Below are 16697 nucleotides of genomic sequence, written 5' to 3' on the forward strand. Positions count from 1 at the left end.
GAAGGTTAGTCCATGCCCAGTGCCCAGTATTCCTGGTGGGACAGCAGCTCATGTGACTCCCGGGGCGTGTCTGCACTCATGGCTGTGGCCAAGCCTTTATGATGAACTCCGGACCTCACATGTGAATCAGTGCCTTCTGTGCGGCCATGTCCACCTCTGAATGTTTATTCCTAATTTTACCATTAGGGGACATTGGGACTCAGGATTACAAATAAAACCCATTGCTACAGTCGGGACCAGATTCTCCCTTAGCGCCAGTAAAGTTGAAGTGATCGTTTTGGTTGTTTTAATAAATTCCTCTCTCCCCTCCTGGACCGCAGGTACCAGGAGGGCAAGGGCTTCATCTGTTTCTGAGCTCCATCGTGTCCTCAGCACACAGATTACTGTGCAGCACAGAGAGGTGCCTTATACATACGTGTTAAATAGATGTCTCTGTCAAGCTACACATGGAGTTTGAACTTGATTTGAGCAGAGTATCTGGGAAAATCAAGCAGAGAAGGATTTCTTTCTCTCACAGCTACAGAGTGAAAATTCAGATTGACTGTAGGGTCACCAGCGCCTTTAATTCTTTTCTGTTTTACACCTAAATAGTTGTAGTGATTTAGTTTTGAAAGCACATGGCGCAGGTCATAGGCAGTCTTGGGAGGGCTTTAGTGTCCTTCCAGGAGAGCGCAGGTCTTCTAAAATCTCCACAGTTGCTGGTTAGGCCATTGTTTTGCAGATATTTCATGACTTAATTCTTTGTCTAAGTGCAATTCGAGGGGAAAAGATATATTTTTTAAATGAGCTTTTTTCATCAGACATGCATCAGATATGCTGCTTTCTGAACAGAAACAGTGTTAGCAAAACTTGATAGGCTATGTTTACAGAAATTGTGATTTATGACATACCTGTGCCTGTGTGTCTACCTGAGGTTATTGTGAAGCCCCTCCTGGGGTTTAAACCTACAGGTGCAAAGGCGCTGCTTTTTATTGCTGGGTGTGTCAGTGCATGAAATGCCAGTCTTTGGGGCAAGGGTTCCTTTTCATTTTGTCTTTTTCTTCATTTTCTGGTGAAAGTTCCCAACTTTCAGAAATGGCCATATTGACAGGAAATCACATTTTAAAATATGTCAGATTTGATTTCAAATAGTTGCTCCTGGCTGACTCAGTTGTTCAGGGTAAGAAAGATCTGTGGTCATTATTTTAAACTTTGTTGATCAATGAAGTCTCCATTTCTCAGGAGAGGCTAGATTAGGGACAAGCAGCAACAAGGCTCTGACACTTTCATAGTCATCTTTATCCCCAGTGCATCAAAGAGGTCGGTAAAAATTAATGCGTTGATTTTGAAGATTCTATTTCATTCACTAAAAAAAGAAAATCCATTTCAATAAAAAATAAAATGAATGCTTTCAGCCCAGCGGGTGTGGCTCAGTGGTTGAGTGTCAACCTATGAGCCAAGAGGTCACTGGTTCAATTCCCTGTCAGGGCATATGCCTGGATTTTGAGCTCGATCCCCAGTAGGGGGCGTGTAGGAGGCAGCAGATCAATGTTCCCCTCTTGCATCAATGTTTCTATTTCTCTCTCCTTCTCTCTTCCCCTCTCTATCTCTCAAAAATCAATTTAAAAAACAAAAATCAATTTAAAAAATCAATTTAAAAAACAAAATTTGCTAAAAGATGTTTTATTATCTACAATTGTTATTCATTACTACAAAACACAAGTGTAAGGAAGTTAGAAAAGTAGCACATATAAAATGCATTCATTGTGAAAGTGTTACGTATACACACAGGCACACCTAAATATGAATTTCACATGCATTCCTCATTAATGTCTAATACATGTAAATATTAAATTATGTAATGATATTTAATAAAAATTAATAATACATTGATAACAACTAAATTAAATCTGATGAATTAAGTTTAATTCTAATAAACTTTATTTTTATGAAGGTGATGAAAATGCTATCATTATCATTAACACATAATCTCATAGCACTAGATGTATAATGTGGGGAGAGTTGCTTTGCACATTGTTTGGTGAATTCAAAAATTTGCAAGTGAGACCTGCCAAATATAGAAAAGTTAAAGTTCTTCAAGTTAGTTTAAGAAAAAACTTTTTTTTTCCAAACAAATAGCAGTGAATTCACAAACGGAAATCTATGGCAGTAGCCAAAGTAAGGAAAACAGTAGCCTTTTCATGAATTATATTACTGCATATATTCTATTCTAAAAATAAAGCTTTTGTCTCTAAAAGTAAACCCTATTCATGTATTCAACATGTATTTATTGAGTACATAGTCTGCCAGGCACTATGCTAAGGACTGGGAAACCCTGTTCATGTATTCAACATGTATTTATTGAGTACATAGTCTGCCAGGCACTATGCTAAGGACTGGGAATACACCAGTGAGAAAGTACACAGCCTGGTGCTCAAAGAGATTGCAGTCTAGTTGAGGAACAGATATCTGTCAAATACACCAATATAATTACAATTCTGACTAGTGTTTTGAAGAAGTGACATTTAAAATATCACCTGAAAGATGAGTGGGTGGTCCAGTGAAGGGGCGGGGAAGAAAACCACTCTTTATAAATAAACGAAAAGCAAAGCAAACAAATAACAGCAGCATTTACAAAGTTCCCTGAGGAAAATTAGGCTGCTCGAGATGAGCAAGACGGGGGTGTGATTAGAACTTGGTGATGGAGAGAGTGACTGGAGTTGACATGACACAAGAGAAGCCCCTGGTAGCCATTGTTCAGGGCCCTATAGGTTAGTTAACACTTTTTGTTTTCATCCTAAAAGCACTGAGAGGTGATTGAAGTATTCTGGGTAGGAGATTGAATTAATCTCATGACCCTGACATGAATTAATCAGTCAAGGTCAGCGCATTGAGGGCTACTGATCTCAGCATTTCCACCTCCTAAATCTTTTCAAAGCCAGTTCTCAAAGCCAGAACATTAGAAGATCTCTGGCTCTCACATCTCTCACCTCCTGTTGCTTTCTTGGAGGGAGATTTTCTGACTCCTGTAGACTTACTTGTTTCTCTTCTAAGAGACCTGGAATCTATTTGAAGATGCCTTTCCTCAGGAGAGTTCCACATTCCAGAGGAGGGCTTTGAGGCTTTGTGTACCAAGTTTATTCCCCAGCCCCCTTTCTGACTTTGATTGGAATTGTGAAAGCTGGATAGAAAAACATCACAACTAAGTATAATTTCAACTTGTAAGTTTGCTATAAATCATGCATTCTCAATGTCAATGTTGCCCCCAAGAGGGCAAAACTTGTGAGGGCAAATAAAAAATTTATACCCAGCCGGCGTGACTCAGTGGTGGAGCATCAACCTATGAACCAGGGCACATGCCCAGGTCGTAGGCTCGATCCCCTGTGTGGGGCATGCAGGAGGCAGCTGGTCAATGATTCTTATCATTGATATTTCTATCTCCCTGTCCCTCTCCCTCTCCCTTCCTCTCTGAAATCAATAGCCATTGTTCAGGGCCCTATAGGTTAATTAAGGATTTTTATTTTCATCCTAAAAGCACTGAGAGGTGATTGAAACATTCTGGGTAGGAGATTTTTTATTGTTGATATTACAGATGTCTCCCACCACCACCACCACCCCCCCCCCCCCTTTATCCTCCTCCTCAGGGAGGCATGGAACAGACTGACATACCTTGATGTGGGGTTGAGGGAATGAGAAGAGATAAACCAAATAACTTATATACTTATATGCATAGCCCATGGACACAGGCAATAGGGTAGTGAAGAGAAATGGCATTTTAAATGTAAAACTTGTATTTCATGTGAGGACTACAAGCTATTCCAAAAGGATGTTTTATCAATCCTCAAAGCAATCTATTTTATCCAGAAACACAGACGAGCACTCTTGTGTTCTCCTAATGTCTCTCCATGGGGATAACAATTAATTGTTTTCAATTCAGGCCCAGGAACCCTAATCTTTGAGTAGCAGAGGCATCTGAGGAGGTGTTTCTGTGATGATCATGGTTCTAAGGTGGGAGGTTGGTTGCTCAGGAACCGCCCATGGCCTGGTACCCCCAGAGCCTAAGGCACTGATGAGCTAGACACTCAGTTAAGGTTAATACAGAATCAGCATTGGCCTCAGCATCACTCTTATCTACCCCTTCCTCTCACCTCTCAACCTGAGCATATCTGTTGAACAACCATCCTTCCCAGGAAATGCACTGGTTCTTTCCAAAACTATCTGCCTTTCCTAAAATGCCAACATCATGCTATATTTGCAACAGGAATATGTCATCTGCTCTAGCAAATCCAGAAAGTAATGGACTTCAAACCCGAGTGGCTGCACACACATTGCCACAACATCTGTCTTTCTAATGACTTGAATATGCTTGTGTCTCTGCTCTAAGGATCCAGATTTTTCATTTTAATAGAATTCTCTTAGGAAACTATTGCCATGAGGGACCAAATTTCTCCACCTGCCAGTCTATTTTCTGAAGGCATTGGGCACTTTAGATCCATTATATGCTCCTTTAGAAGGAGCTGGATCCTTCTCTATGTGTATGCTGAAAAATATGGATCAGAATTTTTATGGTATTTTACTCATAAGATTAATGTAGTTCAAGGCCATTGACCCAGTTTTGCCTCAGTGAGTTGAGTTTATAGACTAGATATACTTTCTGAGACCCAGGGAAATACACATGTATTTCATTCCATGCTTTAACCTCAAGAACCCACAACTTCTCTTTTTCTTTCCTTTCTCAGGGCTCTTCCCGCCATGATGCAGTGGGTCAGCACGCAGAAACCAGGAGAGAGCGGCATCAATATTGTCACTGCCGATTTTGTAGAACTTGGTGATTTCATCAGCACTGTCATAAAGCTCAACTATGTCTTTGATGAAGGAGAAGCCAACACTTGATAGTACCATTTTGAGCATTCATGAATAAGATAGAGAAGATTCATTGTATTAGGCATATTATCTAGAAACACTCTGATCTTCCTATTCCACTGAGTCTCTGAGGGAATTAGGGCTGGCAGTGGGTGGGAAAAGGGGAAATCCAATTCTTGAGTGGTTATTATCATAGTCTGCATTAGTATAAATATTTCATTTCCCATTTGATGAGCAAAATCTACTTCTAGTGTTAGAGATTTTAAAAAAGACCAGTGAAATTTGTTTTTCAGAATTAGTCTTTGTAATATATAACTCACAAGTGTTTACTTGATTGTGTTTCTGATTTCAACCTAGATCTGCTATGCTCTCTGTATCCTCTAACTGAACCTTTTCACCCTGCCCCCTTCGCTCGCTCTTCTTAATTAGATGCTGTATGGGACTCAAAACAATTGACTGTCCCAACAGAATGTGTATTACATTGTTGTAGTGAAATTTATTTGTTGCGTGGGACATGGTATAATATTCTGTTGTCATCTGCAATTGGGCAATCATTGCTAACTCTTTGTCATAGAAAATATGCATTAAAATAGTTTCCCTGCATCAGTAATATTGAAGGCCATAATCAGTGATTTTTTGTGTTATACAAAAATAATAGTGTTTCACTGTATTTCTATTTAAGGCAGCTATAAATATAGAGTAAACAATTCTTTGGAAGAATTACTTGTGCCAACTTTAAATGGGGGACTGGGAAGAGATGGTTGCTAATTTAATTCAAGAATCTCCTAATAACATTGCCCTACAAATGCCCAGTAAATGAAAATTATGACTGAAGAGTATGTTAAAATCAGAGAACTCTGCAAAGAACTCTTACAAAAGCTCTCCTAACTATTCTCTGGATTGAAAAGGGGTTGGGGTGGGGGGAAGAAAAGGAAGGAGAAAGAAATGAAAGATTGTGCAAGCTTTCCTATCAAATTAGGATTTCTAAACATGTAACTTTAAATCCCAGATTTTGAGGAACATATTTCAAGAAGCTTGACTTGGAGTTTTTTTTTTTTTTTTTACTTAAAGTTGAAAAAGGAGGAAGGGTGGCAGAAGGAGTCAAAGCAATGCTTTTGAAACTCTGTCCATGAAGTTTCAAGAATCATGAACCATCTTTAGCAGATTCTCAAAGAGGTGTGACCTGAGCAGACTACTGAAAACTGACACAGACTCACCCCTCTGGGTCCCATCCTCCCCTAGGGTTGAGAATGAGGTGAAAGTTTCTGTAGCCAACATTTGACTGTCCATGTCTACAGTGAAGAAAAAAGATAATGCAACTATGAGTATTGCTTCCTCCTTGTTGTCTTTATGATATTTGACAATGCTAAAATAGTCTTAAAAGAGCACAATAATCTTTACCTATATGCCTCACAGGAATATAGTGAGGCATTTATAAAAAAATTATAAAATTTTCTGAAATTCTTATGAATTATTGTATCTTAATGTTTAGAAATAACCATGCATCAATCATTTCCTGGGAAAACACAGCCCACAGAAATAGAAGCGTGCTCTCAGCTTCTAATTAATCTAAATGTAAGGCATGTGGTTAAATCTCTGAGACCTAGGTAAGGGAGTTGATTCTAGGATTATGTGTGTCCAGATTATAAATAATCAAGAGTTGTTTACATGGTTATAAATATTCATTATCAGAAAATAGTATTTATTGGCAATTGCAGGAAAGATAAATTGTTTGTACTGAAGAGAATGATTATGAAAAGTATATAAGTAGATGTGATAGACCAAGTACCATGAAAATACACGCAGCAGCTCTGATCTACATTCCACTTGTGTATGTTTTGCCCTACACAATATATCAATACATACCCACTCCTATGCAGAGAGATTAAAATTCACACAAACACAGACATGGACAGACACAATCAAATTCTTTTTTTCAAGTGAAAATATTGATAATATAAAATAATTTAATGTTAAGACTGTGAAACACTTAACAATGTATAAAAAAGAATGATAAGACCTTTGAAAGTAGAGTAGCTGATCATATTCAAATATTTTTGTAAAGATATTCCAGCTTGGGACTTAATTACTTGCAAATATTGTTTTCTTTCTGCTTTGCAGTTGTATTGTCTTCCTGTGTCTTTCACTTGTTCCTTGAGTGCAATTGAATATGAATCCTTTTTAAAGGACTATGGATTATTGAGATTTATGTCCTGTAAATTTGCTTTTTGGGCAAGTTTTCTCGCTGACTATCCATTGTTCATCCCTCAGGAGGATCTTTAGCCAAGCACACTTGAAATGACACAGGATTTAACTTATCAATATGACAGGAAACAGATCTTTCAACATATTCATGAAAATTAGTGAAATAGAGGTAACTATGTTGTATTTTCTTGAACTTAGATGCTTTCCTATAAAGTTTGCTTAGAGTATTGCTTTGCTGTATTTGTCATTTCGGTGCTGGGGAAAAAAAAAAAAACCCTGCTGAAGGATTAGACTAATTGTGCAATTTCTTAACTGGAGAAAGTTTTCTATTGCTACTAATGATATGCTTGACAGAAGGTCTCTTCAAGCCACTGTTACTGTTTCCACGTGGACACAATGCTATGTAGCAGGCACTGAGAGAAAAGGGACTTGCCTTAATTTCTAATGGAGAGAGCAGATAGAAGTGAACTGTGGGTCTTCCAACTAGGTAGAGAGTCCACTAGAAGGAATTCCTTTGAAAGGGGAGAAAAGAGAAGGTGCCTTTGGCTGTCTTCTATTTGTTGGCCCTGCCCAGAGCACTTAGGGAGCATGCTGGGCAGTGGGGGGTGTGGGTGGGGGAGCGGTGAGGGCTAGTAATATGCAATCAGAACTTCCCCTCAGCCTGTGCTTCTTTGTCTTAGCTGGGCAGTGTCTTTCCAGACAAGCTAGGAGTAAAGGGCTACCAAGAGGCCCCAAGATGGTAGGAGATACATCTTGGTGTACTTTTTGTTCTGCTTGTTTCTTAAGACTTTATGTCACAAATTCTGCAAGGCAAAAAAATATAGAAACAAAATGCAACTTTCATCTAATCTACAGCAGGAAGTCAAAGGAGTAGGTGGATGGATGAGGGAACTTATGCAAAGAGAGTCATTTTTGGTTTGCTTTCCTGTCTGTAATTTTGAAGGACTCAAATGGAATGCTCCTGCCATCATCATTTATGTCTCCCTTATTACTACACAATCATGTGAATGCAGAGAATGAGGAGGCATTGTTTCAAGGCCTTAGGATATTCTGTATGATGACCTCAATATTCACTTTCAGCCATATTGGGAAAAGTCACTTTCATGAAGTGCCACCTAACAGTGAATGTATTAGAGCATAAAATGTTTGGCATGTATATGCTGTGTGTCTTCACACACACACACACACACACACACACACACACACACACGTTATTCAAATTGAAACTGTAATCACTCAACCTAATTCTTTTGCCATTTTAACTCTTAAAATCAATATTTCCTACGTGAGTAGGCATAAACATAATTCAAATATTTAAATATTCAAGAGGAGAAAAATCACTAAGAAACCAATGAAAAAGTAAGAAGATCATAAATAAGAAATGCCCAACAATCATAGTCTAACTACACTGTCAATTATACTTCAAGCTAGAGAATGGAACAGGGATTTGAATGTAAATTACAAACAAGTCCTCATCTTCACTTAAAGTTGTTTTGAGCTCTTTGAGGTTCTGACCTGTTCAGGTTCTCCCCTGTTAGAATTTTAGTCTGGAAAGTTGGAAGCCTCAGGAAATGCATGTTTTCGTGAGTTTTTCAGTTCTACAGTTTTTCGGATCCAATGACACAATCTTCTAACCTTTGGCCACTCAACTCAATAAGAGCTCCGTAGGTAGAATGCTCATCCTTTGAACTGCTCATAGAAAATGATGCACAGTGTCCCTCAGGATATGCTAAACAAGGTTTTTAAAAAGTATTTTATTTTACAACATTTTAGTCTTTTCAGCTAGACTTCAGTGACACAATGGTGTAAATGCTATATTTGCCATAACTCATTGGTGGCTCCTGTGTTACATGCGGTTTTAAATAATGCTCTAAATTGTTTGTTTCCCTAATGACAATGATAAAGTGTTCTGTAGAATTTGTAAAATGTGTTGATTGAGTCTGTTGATAATTGTGTAATTTTTATTTCATTTGTGGGACTATTTTTAGGTATTAGTTCTAAATATATATTTGTATGAGTCAAAAGTATTTGCTGGTATGTGGTATGTGTGTGGAAGTGTATTATATCTTATTAAAAAAAATCAAAGTTATCCTAAAGAAAAGGGCACATTATGACCAGCCTTAATCCATTGCCATTTTGTTGTTGTTGTTGCAATTTGGGATTAAAATTTAAAGAGAAATTATGTCTTTGTTAGAAATGGCTTTTTAACAAAATGATACGAGAAATGTACTTTAGAACTTACCTGAGTTCCCACCACTTGTGGAGCACCTGATGCTTCTCAAAAGTTGCAAACGTCCATTAACTTATTAAACTCATAGTCATACAATGAGACTAAATTCCCATTTGTTTCTATCACCAACAGAACCGGTTCACCTCTAAAGCTGTTCTATGCATCGAACCCATTTTGCTTATAAGTTTCCCATGAAAAGTTGTTTCTCCAAAGCTTTACTTTTTAAAATGGGATCTTCTCAAGTAAGATGAATTGCCTTGGCTCCCTGAGGGTCGCTCAAGACCCATCAGCATTCAGTGATCCCAATGTGGTTTCCTTTTCAAAAAACAAGCATGCGACACTCTCACCCTTTTGCTATCTACCTACCTGTGGTCTCACAATAGGAAACTCATGTCTAATCCGAGGATCTGCACAGGTTCTCATGCTCAAAGCAAAAAATCCATAATCTTCCTTTGGCTGGGATCTGGGTATGGAATATTAATCTTCTTATTTCCTCTCTTCATCCTCAATTACCTTTTTTTTTTTTTTTCATATTTAGCATTGCCAGATAAAATGCAGAACACCCAAAGTTTCTTTATATCCAGTGGAAAACCCAATAAAGTTCTGGTACCAGAACGTAGGAGATAGTGATTTTCAGATAAACAATAACTATTTTTAGTATAAGCATGTCCCAAATATTTCATGAGACATACTTAAAAATTATTCACTGTTTTTCTGAAATTGAACTGGTGTCCTGTAATTTTTCCCCCCTTATCTAGTAACACCATCCATCCTGGCTCTCTTTTTCAGCTGGGCTACCTAAAAGGGGTGAAATCCTACCTCCTTCCACACTCCCATGTTAAGATACCTCATGAAAATCAGTAGTCCTAATGCCCTCCATTAAGGAAAATCTTGATTCATGCCAAGTCCCACAAATACTTTATGAAGGACCAACTCGAAAATAGATAAAATAATCAAGTATGTACCTTTATAAGTTTAATGCCACCACATTCAAAATGTCCCTTCACTGGCCTGTTGTGAGGTGCAGTGTCCCCTTAAATAACATTCCCCAGTAATTGGGACAACAACACCCACACAGGAAAATGCCTCTGGAAAGTGGTGTCATCTTCTAATGCAGTACCAGGATTTCTTTGAAAATTCAATCTCTCCTCTTTTTTTTTTTTTAAAGAGAGAGAGAGCGGTAACACTTTCTTGACTGTTGGAAGAAGAGAGAGGGTCTGAGAGATGGACACAGTCCTGTTGGCGCCTCCTCAGGAGATTGGGTGGGGGTTGGGCAGCAGATGGGTGACCAGGACAATGAAGTTAGCACTCAACAAAGAGACTTGCCAAACCAAATTATAACAACCAGCACTTTTTCTGAAGAATTGAAAACCCAAGACACCCCAGAGTAAGAACAGGGAGATCTTGGGCCCATTACAGAGAATAAAACCATGGTGGAATTCCTAAAATAGAGTTTTCACTCAACAAAGAGTGGAAACACTGTTGTATCCAACAGCAAATCCTTGACATGTTCTGAAAGTGGATGGAATTTTGGAACAGTTTTAGTACCTACCTCCTCTCTTGAAATTCCCATAAGTGGTAAGAAAATTCCAATCCTATAATACAACATTTCCACCCCATGGCCCCACTTGCACACCTTTGTGTGGGTTTGCTTCATTTCCAAAGGACGGAGATTTGCAGAGCTGGTGACATTTCCTTCACTGGATACTGGAAATTCACCAGAGGGAGACAGATCTGTGCCTTCTCTTTTTAGGATCTGGTCATTGATACATTGATAAATGTGGTGTAAAGAAACTACATGCTAACAATTCTGTTTAGCAAATGTGATTTTTTAAAATAAGATCATGTTCTTAATGTAAGAAAAAGTTTCTTTGTATCTAGTGAAATGCTGAATAAAGTCCTGGTACCAGTTCTACTTATATTTTTATTTCATATTGATCAGTGCTTCATTATAAGCACAAGTATGATCTCTTAAATAGGACGACTCAGAATATCAGAAAATATAATTCTATTTTAGAAATTATGAGTCACTGTACTAGGATTTCCTCAGTGAAAGAATACATTCTCCACCAACAGAAGCAAGGCCATGAGCATTTTCATTACATCAAAGTCAGGTGTGTCTGAACCCTGATGCTCTTAGAGTCTAACATTGCCACAAGAAAGCCAATGTCAATATAGCAATATTATATTAATACTAGTGCCCGGTGAACAGATTCGTGCACATTGAAAGGAAATTAATTAGAAGGTGGCTGGTGAGATGGGACTGGGTGAGATGGGCTGGACACGCCCTGGAGCCAACCTCCCACAGTCCCTCCCCAGCCAGCAGCACCAGGGCTTGGCTCAAAGGGCATCTGTGGAGTGAGCAGGGGTCCCTCCGGCAGGTGTGGTCTCTCGGCCTGGCCTGCAGGGATCAGGCCAAAACCGGTTCTCCAACATCCCCCAAGGGGTCCCGGATTGCAAGAGGGTGGTTCTCAGATGATGCACCCAGAATTGGGCTCCCTCCTCTCTGGTGCTGGGGTGCATCACTCGAGAACTGCCGCTGCCAAGTCACCTCAGCTTTGCAGCTCCTGCATTGAGCGTCTGCCTTTTGGTGGTCAGTGCGCATCATAGCTACTGGTCAGAGCATCTTCCCCTTGTGGTCATTGCACATCATAGCTACCAGTTGGATGGTCGGACAGTCACTTAGCCATAAATAGATAGATGATAGATAGATAGATAGATAGATAGATAGATGATAGATAGATAGATAGATAGATAGATAGATAGATAGATAGATAGATAGATAGTCTTGATATTATAAAACACCATCTTGAGGTAAAAGCTTAAGGTGAAGAAATCAACTTTTGCTGAACCTCAATCATGCCCAGTACATAAGACTTTTCAGGAGTAAAGTTGCCTCTGTATTTCACCAAATAAGTCCTATGTTCAAATCATTCTTAAAACAAACAAAAGCATTGTGATAGTATTATAAAAATAATCCAGCAAGAAAAGGTGTGGTCCAAGGTTATATTTGAAGTTGAACTTGGACATAAATCCTCCAAAAGGCTTTGTTTATTATATACACTAGTAGGTTTGTGACATTAGAGGATTTCTATTTATAAAGTTGTAATGATCTTACATTTATGGAAAAAGTCTATATCTATAAATAGTGCTCCACATAATCATATTTTTCCTTAAGATAACAACATTGCTATCATTTCTTCAGAGCCATTATGTATTTCTTCATTCATTCAGCAAAAATTTGCCTAATGTCTGCTAAGTACTACAGATATTCCTAAAATGTTTTTTAGGAAAATGGATGAAGTCCATCTTTGCTAGTTTCTCACTAGAGCTAATAGGTGGCACTATTTTGTCCTCAACCAAATAAACATAAATTCATTCTCAATGACCTTTATTCCCAGATAGTAAAACTGAATAGTTATTCCCAAAAGCCTGAGAAGGAAAAAACAATTTCTATTATTCCAAGAATAATTGGGAAGCGTTTGTTCGTGGCCACATAATGGTATAATGCAGAGTAGGTCCCTCCCCTCTCAGGCCACAATCCGGGCCACTGTAGGCAGGACACGAGTGAAGGACACTGTGCAAGCTCAGATACCACATGCTATTGGAGCTCACCTCCAGGGCTTCTGATGAAACTGCTTTTCCTTGACAGGAAAGGCTGCCCTCACACAGTAAAGCAGACCCCACGCAATAGAGCAGAGTCTCCCCGACCCAGCGTAAACATGATCCAATTGGGCATCCCAGATCGAGAGGGAAAACGTCATCTGGAACTGGAGGAATAGTCCTTTTGAAGTGAAAGTGATACTGTGGCTTACTGTGATGTGATGGGAGGTCTCGACACTGGCTCTCTACATATGGGCCAATATATGACCTTGGTATGTACCCTAATATTGGCTGCACTGGAGTCAAGAGCAGAAAGTGAACTTAAATGTAACGAGGCACCTTCTACCATATTCAGCCTTTAGTCCTGTGGATAGAAGTGTTTCTAGAACCATGAGGAGCCATTTAGCAAGGTGAACCACATCACATTCTAGAATCTAGATGGTGGGATGGAGTGCCCTCAGTGCCAGGGAGACAGAGTGGTGAGAGGCCAGTGCTGGCAGTGCCTGAAACATTTCTTGGAAGAGTGCTATTCTCCACTCACACTCTTTTCCCCATAGGAATGCGTAAGCTTGACCGCCTGGGGTTTGCTGAGAAATAATTAAGAAGAAAATCTTTGCCTCAACACAACTGCTCAGCTACTGTTAGATTATATTCTTTTATTTAGGGGAAAATGTGCCTGCAAACTGGTCTCTATGTTGGCACGGGGAAAAGGCAGGAAACAATAACTTAGAACCAATGATTATTTTTAATTGGACTATAAGATTACTCATCTCTTAAGCTTTGAAGGTAAGAAGCACATCTTAGCAATTTCAGCATTCCCGGGGCATGGCAATTATTAAAACATGTTCAGAAACAATGAAAGGAAAGTGTGACTGCTTGTGACCCAATCAAATGGTGGATACGGGCTTGATAAGGGCCATGAATATGCTGAGCACCAGGTGGTTATAAAGGTTCAGAAAGTCCCAGTCCTCCACCTCCTGTGTTCCTTGGAGAAATACTGACAACACTGAGAGAATTGAGGGGAAATGCACTGCATGACGTTCTCCCCAAGAACAGAAAGACCCGGTTTCTTAGCTATAAAGTCAACACAAACCCCGCAGACTATTTATCCAGGGGAACTTGGCTTCTGATGCTACTTAAAAGGAGCTGAGAAAGGGTGTGGGAAGGTATTATATTCTGAGATTCAACACAATCTCTTGTTGAATTTTTCATTCCTCATCTACTCCACGGCCCTGCCCACTGGCTACTGTTATTTTCTCATGTCGATGTCCACACAGTCTCCGGCCTGGCCGCCCCTTCTCCATCAGACTCAGCTGCCGGCCAGTTGGCACTGCTCATCCCAGCTCAGCATCACTGCAAAGGGCAATCCTCATGAAAGGGGTGAGTGTTCTGTGGGCACGTGAAGGTGCGGAGGAAATGTTTCTCCTCCCTCCGTGATACATTCTAATAGAAGGGCTCTTGTGTCCCAATAATTACCCAAGATCAAGGGCTAAAGCTAATTCAACTTTCAGATACAGCCCTGTCCCCTTATCTCTGTCTCTCTCTCATCTATGAGCTCAGGACAGAAGTTAATTCCAGGGAAAGCCACCACGTTGTCCTCAAAGTCACTGCTCCCCTCTGAGGACCGAGGCTTTCTTCCTGGTCAAGTTTATCTTCCTGAATTTTTCTTCTTTCATGAAATTATCAAATAGGCCTCTGATGGACCCACCCTCCAATTTTGTTACTGAGGCCCATTCTAGAATCCCAGATGCATGGGCCTAAAAGAATGAGCATCTCCTGCCAGCAGCCATCTTCACGCATGGACAAATGACAAAACTGGGGAGGGGACTTTGTGTCCAAGTTCCCAACTTCCCCTTAGTAGGAGTCTCCCTTCCCCTACCCACCCCAAACAAAACCTGTTCCCTCACAAACAATGGGATGAGCTCAGTCACAATAGGGCTATGATAGTGGTTTTCCAATGTTTCTTCCTTTAAAGGAGCATTTGCAGAAAACGGCAACTCACAGAACAATGTATTACAGGACAGCTTTCATAAGGGAAAGGCCAGTAGCTTTGTGTCCCCCTTCCCTACCGTGACATTTTCCTGGGGAGCCCTATGGAAACGCCTAGGACTTCCTGGAGCTCACTTTTTAAAGTTATTGTGAACACAGTTATCAGAGCTTACTAAAATGCAGATTCTTATCCAGCAAGTCAGGGAGGGGCCCCACATTCTGCCTTTCAGACAAGCTCCCGAATGAGGCTACTGCTGCTGCACAGGCGTCCCACTCAGAGTAGCTAGGCTACGCAGCCCCGTCTTAATGCAACTGCTTCAAACTACTGACTTTCCCACGAGACATTTGGTAGGGGAAAGACAATAAATGAGAAGATCTCTCATTATGAACCAATTTGCGTGGTGGGATTATTATAGGAAAGAAAGCTATAATAATTAAAACATTTTTGTTTCCCAAACCTAGTCGACCTAAAACCACCAGCAACTACTCGTGGCCTGATGAAGTCAGGTATATGAGAGGTCACCCAGAAGATGAAATACAGGTCACCTCACCAAACAAAGGAGAGCCCAGAGTCGCTATGGAGTTCTGTGAATGGGTAAGTCTGGATGAAACGCAAGCGCAACGCTATTTTGATGGGCTCGAAGCAAGCTAGGACTGTCAGGGTCTGGACTGCAGAGCAGGCCCAAGGGCCAGTTTCCTTTGGCCCCACAAAGTTGAGGCAGCTGTGGAGGGCTGCAGGCAGAGACCCCTCATCTGAAGCTCTGCTGCCGGGTTGTGAATTGAGGCTGCTTTCCTGGGTCAAAGTGACTTAGATCCTGCGTGTCGAGTGGAATGTCTCCTTCTTACTGGTCTCCTTTCAAACAGCCGTAGCCACTCAAGACGGGGTCATGATGACACAGAGCTGCAGCGCGTCCTTGGGAGAAAGAGCGTTTCCTGTTCACTGTGCCGAGCTGCCTTTGTGTGTGCCGTTATTCCAGCCTGGTGCATGGCCAGGCAGATTTCACTCTCTCAGTCCAGGTTCACTTTACCTTCTTAGGAAGTCATAGAAATCCAACCCACATTAATTTAAGCCAAACATTGGGGACATATTTTTCAAGCTAATTGAATCTGAAAAAGAAGTAGCTTTGGGGATGACAGGATCTGGGATCTCACATAATATCAGCGGAGCTTGATTTCCACCATCTCTCAGTTTACTTTCTTCTGTGGGGAGTATATGCAAGTAGGATTTTCCCACACTGAGTCAAGATGACCAAAGAGTACTTCTTTTCCCAATAGTTTCAACCAAGAAAAAAGATTTGAGTCTCCCTGATCTGAGTTGGGCCTGAACTCAATTTCCCAAGCAAACACTGCACCCCTGAGAATGGCCTGAGAATGGGGAATGGTGATTTACAAGGAAAAGCAAAGCTCTGCTACTGAAAGATGTAAGAAGGTGCTCCAATCAGGCACAAGTACAGATGTCCTCCACAAAGGCTTCCCAACACCCCTGAATTCGCACCCTGGAGGGCCATTGCCTTTATTTACCCATCAGGTTGGCTTGAATGCCTTGATGTCAGTTCTGAATCCCAAGGATGAGAAAGAATTCAGGGAGGGGCATCACAGAGGGTAGAACCTGGTGAGGTGAGCTACTCTGCCTGGTCAGTTCCTCTATTTTCCATGGGTCTCTTGGGAGGGGGCTAAGAGTGGGATCTATCTTTATCACTTAAAATCTTTTTAGCAACAATTCCTCCATCTTCATGTCCAGTCCCTGGTCCAGATTAGTTCTGTGTGTGAGTCGGGCAAACCTTCTTTTCTTACTTAGAATGCCTGTCCGAGAAAAAGTGGAACCAAT

At 40.4% G+C, this 16697-nt stretch overlaps 1 protein-coding gene and 1 long non-coding RNA gene across 2 annotated transcripts in view; both read left to right on the forward strand.

Annotated features, from left to right (window-relative positions):
• Positions 1 to 5425, forward strand: part of PLCXD3 (phosphatidylinositol specific phospholipase C X domain containing 3) — a 124024-nt gene extending 118599 nt beyond the window's left edge. The window contains exon 3 of the mRNA XM_008155605.3: positions 4719 to 5425. Coding sequence (XP_008153827.1) covers positions 4719 to 4872 — 154 coding nt within the window. The 3' untranslated portion in view covers positions 4873 to 5425. The remainder of the gene's footprint in view (positions 1 to 4718) is intronic.
• Positions 5426 to 13412: 7987 nt separating this feature from the next.
• On the forward strand, positions 13413 to 15458 carry LOC114227802 (uncharacterized). Its single transcript, XR_003613883.2, has 3 exons — positions 13413 to 13666; positions 14158 to 14260; positions 15332 to 15458. It is a non-coding gene; the product is annotated as an uncharacterized LOC114227802 (long non-coding RNA).
• Positions 15459 to 16697: the final 1239 nt, after the last annotated feature.

This window comes from Eptesicus fuscus, chromosome 4 (assembly GCF_027574615.1).
Source record: "Eptesicus fuscus isolate TK198812 chromosome 4, DD_ASM_mEF_20220401, whole genome shotgun sequence".
NCBI classification, from domain to species: Eukaryota; Metazoa; Chordata; class Mammalia; order Chiroptera; family Vespertilionidae; genus Eptesicus; species Eptesicus fuscus.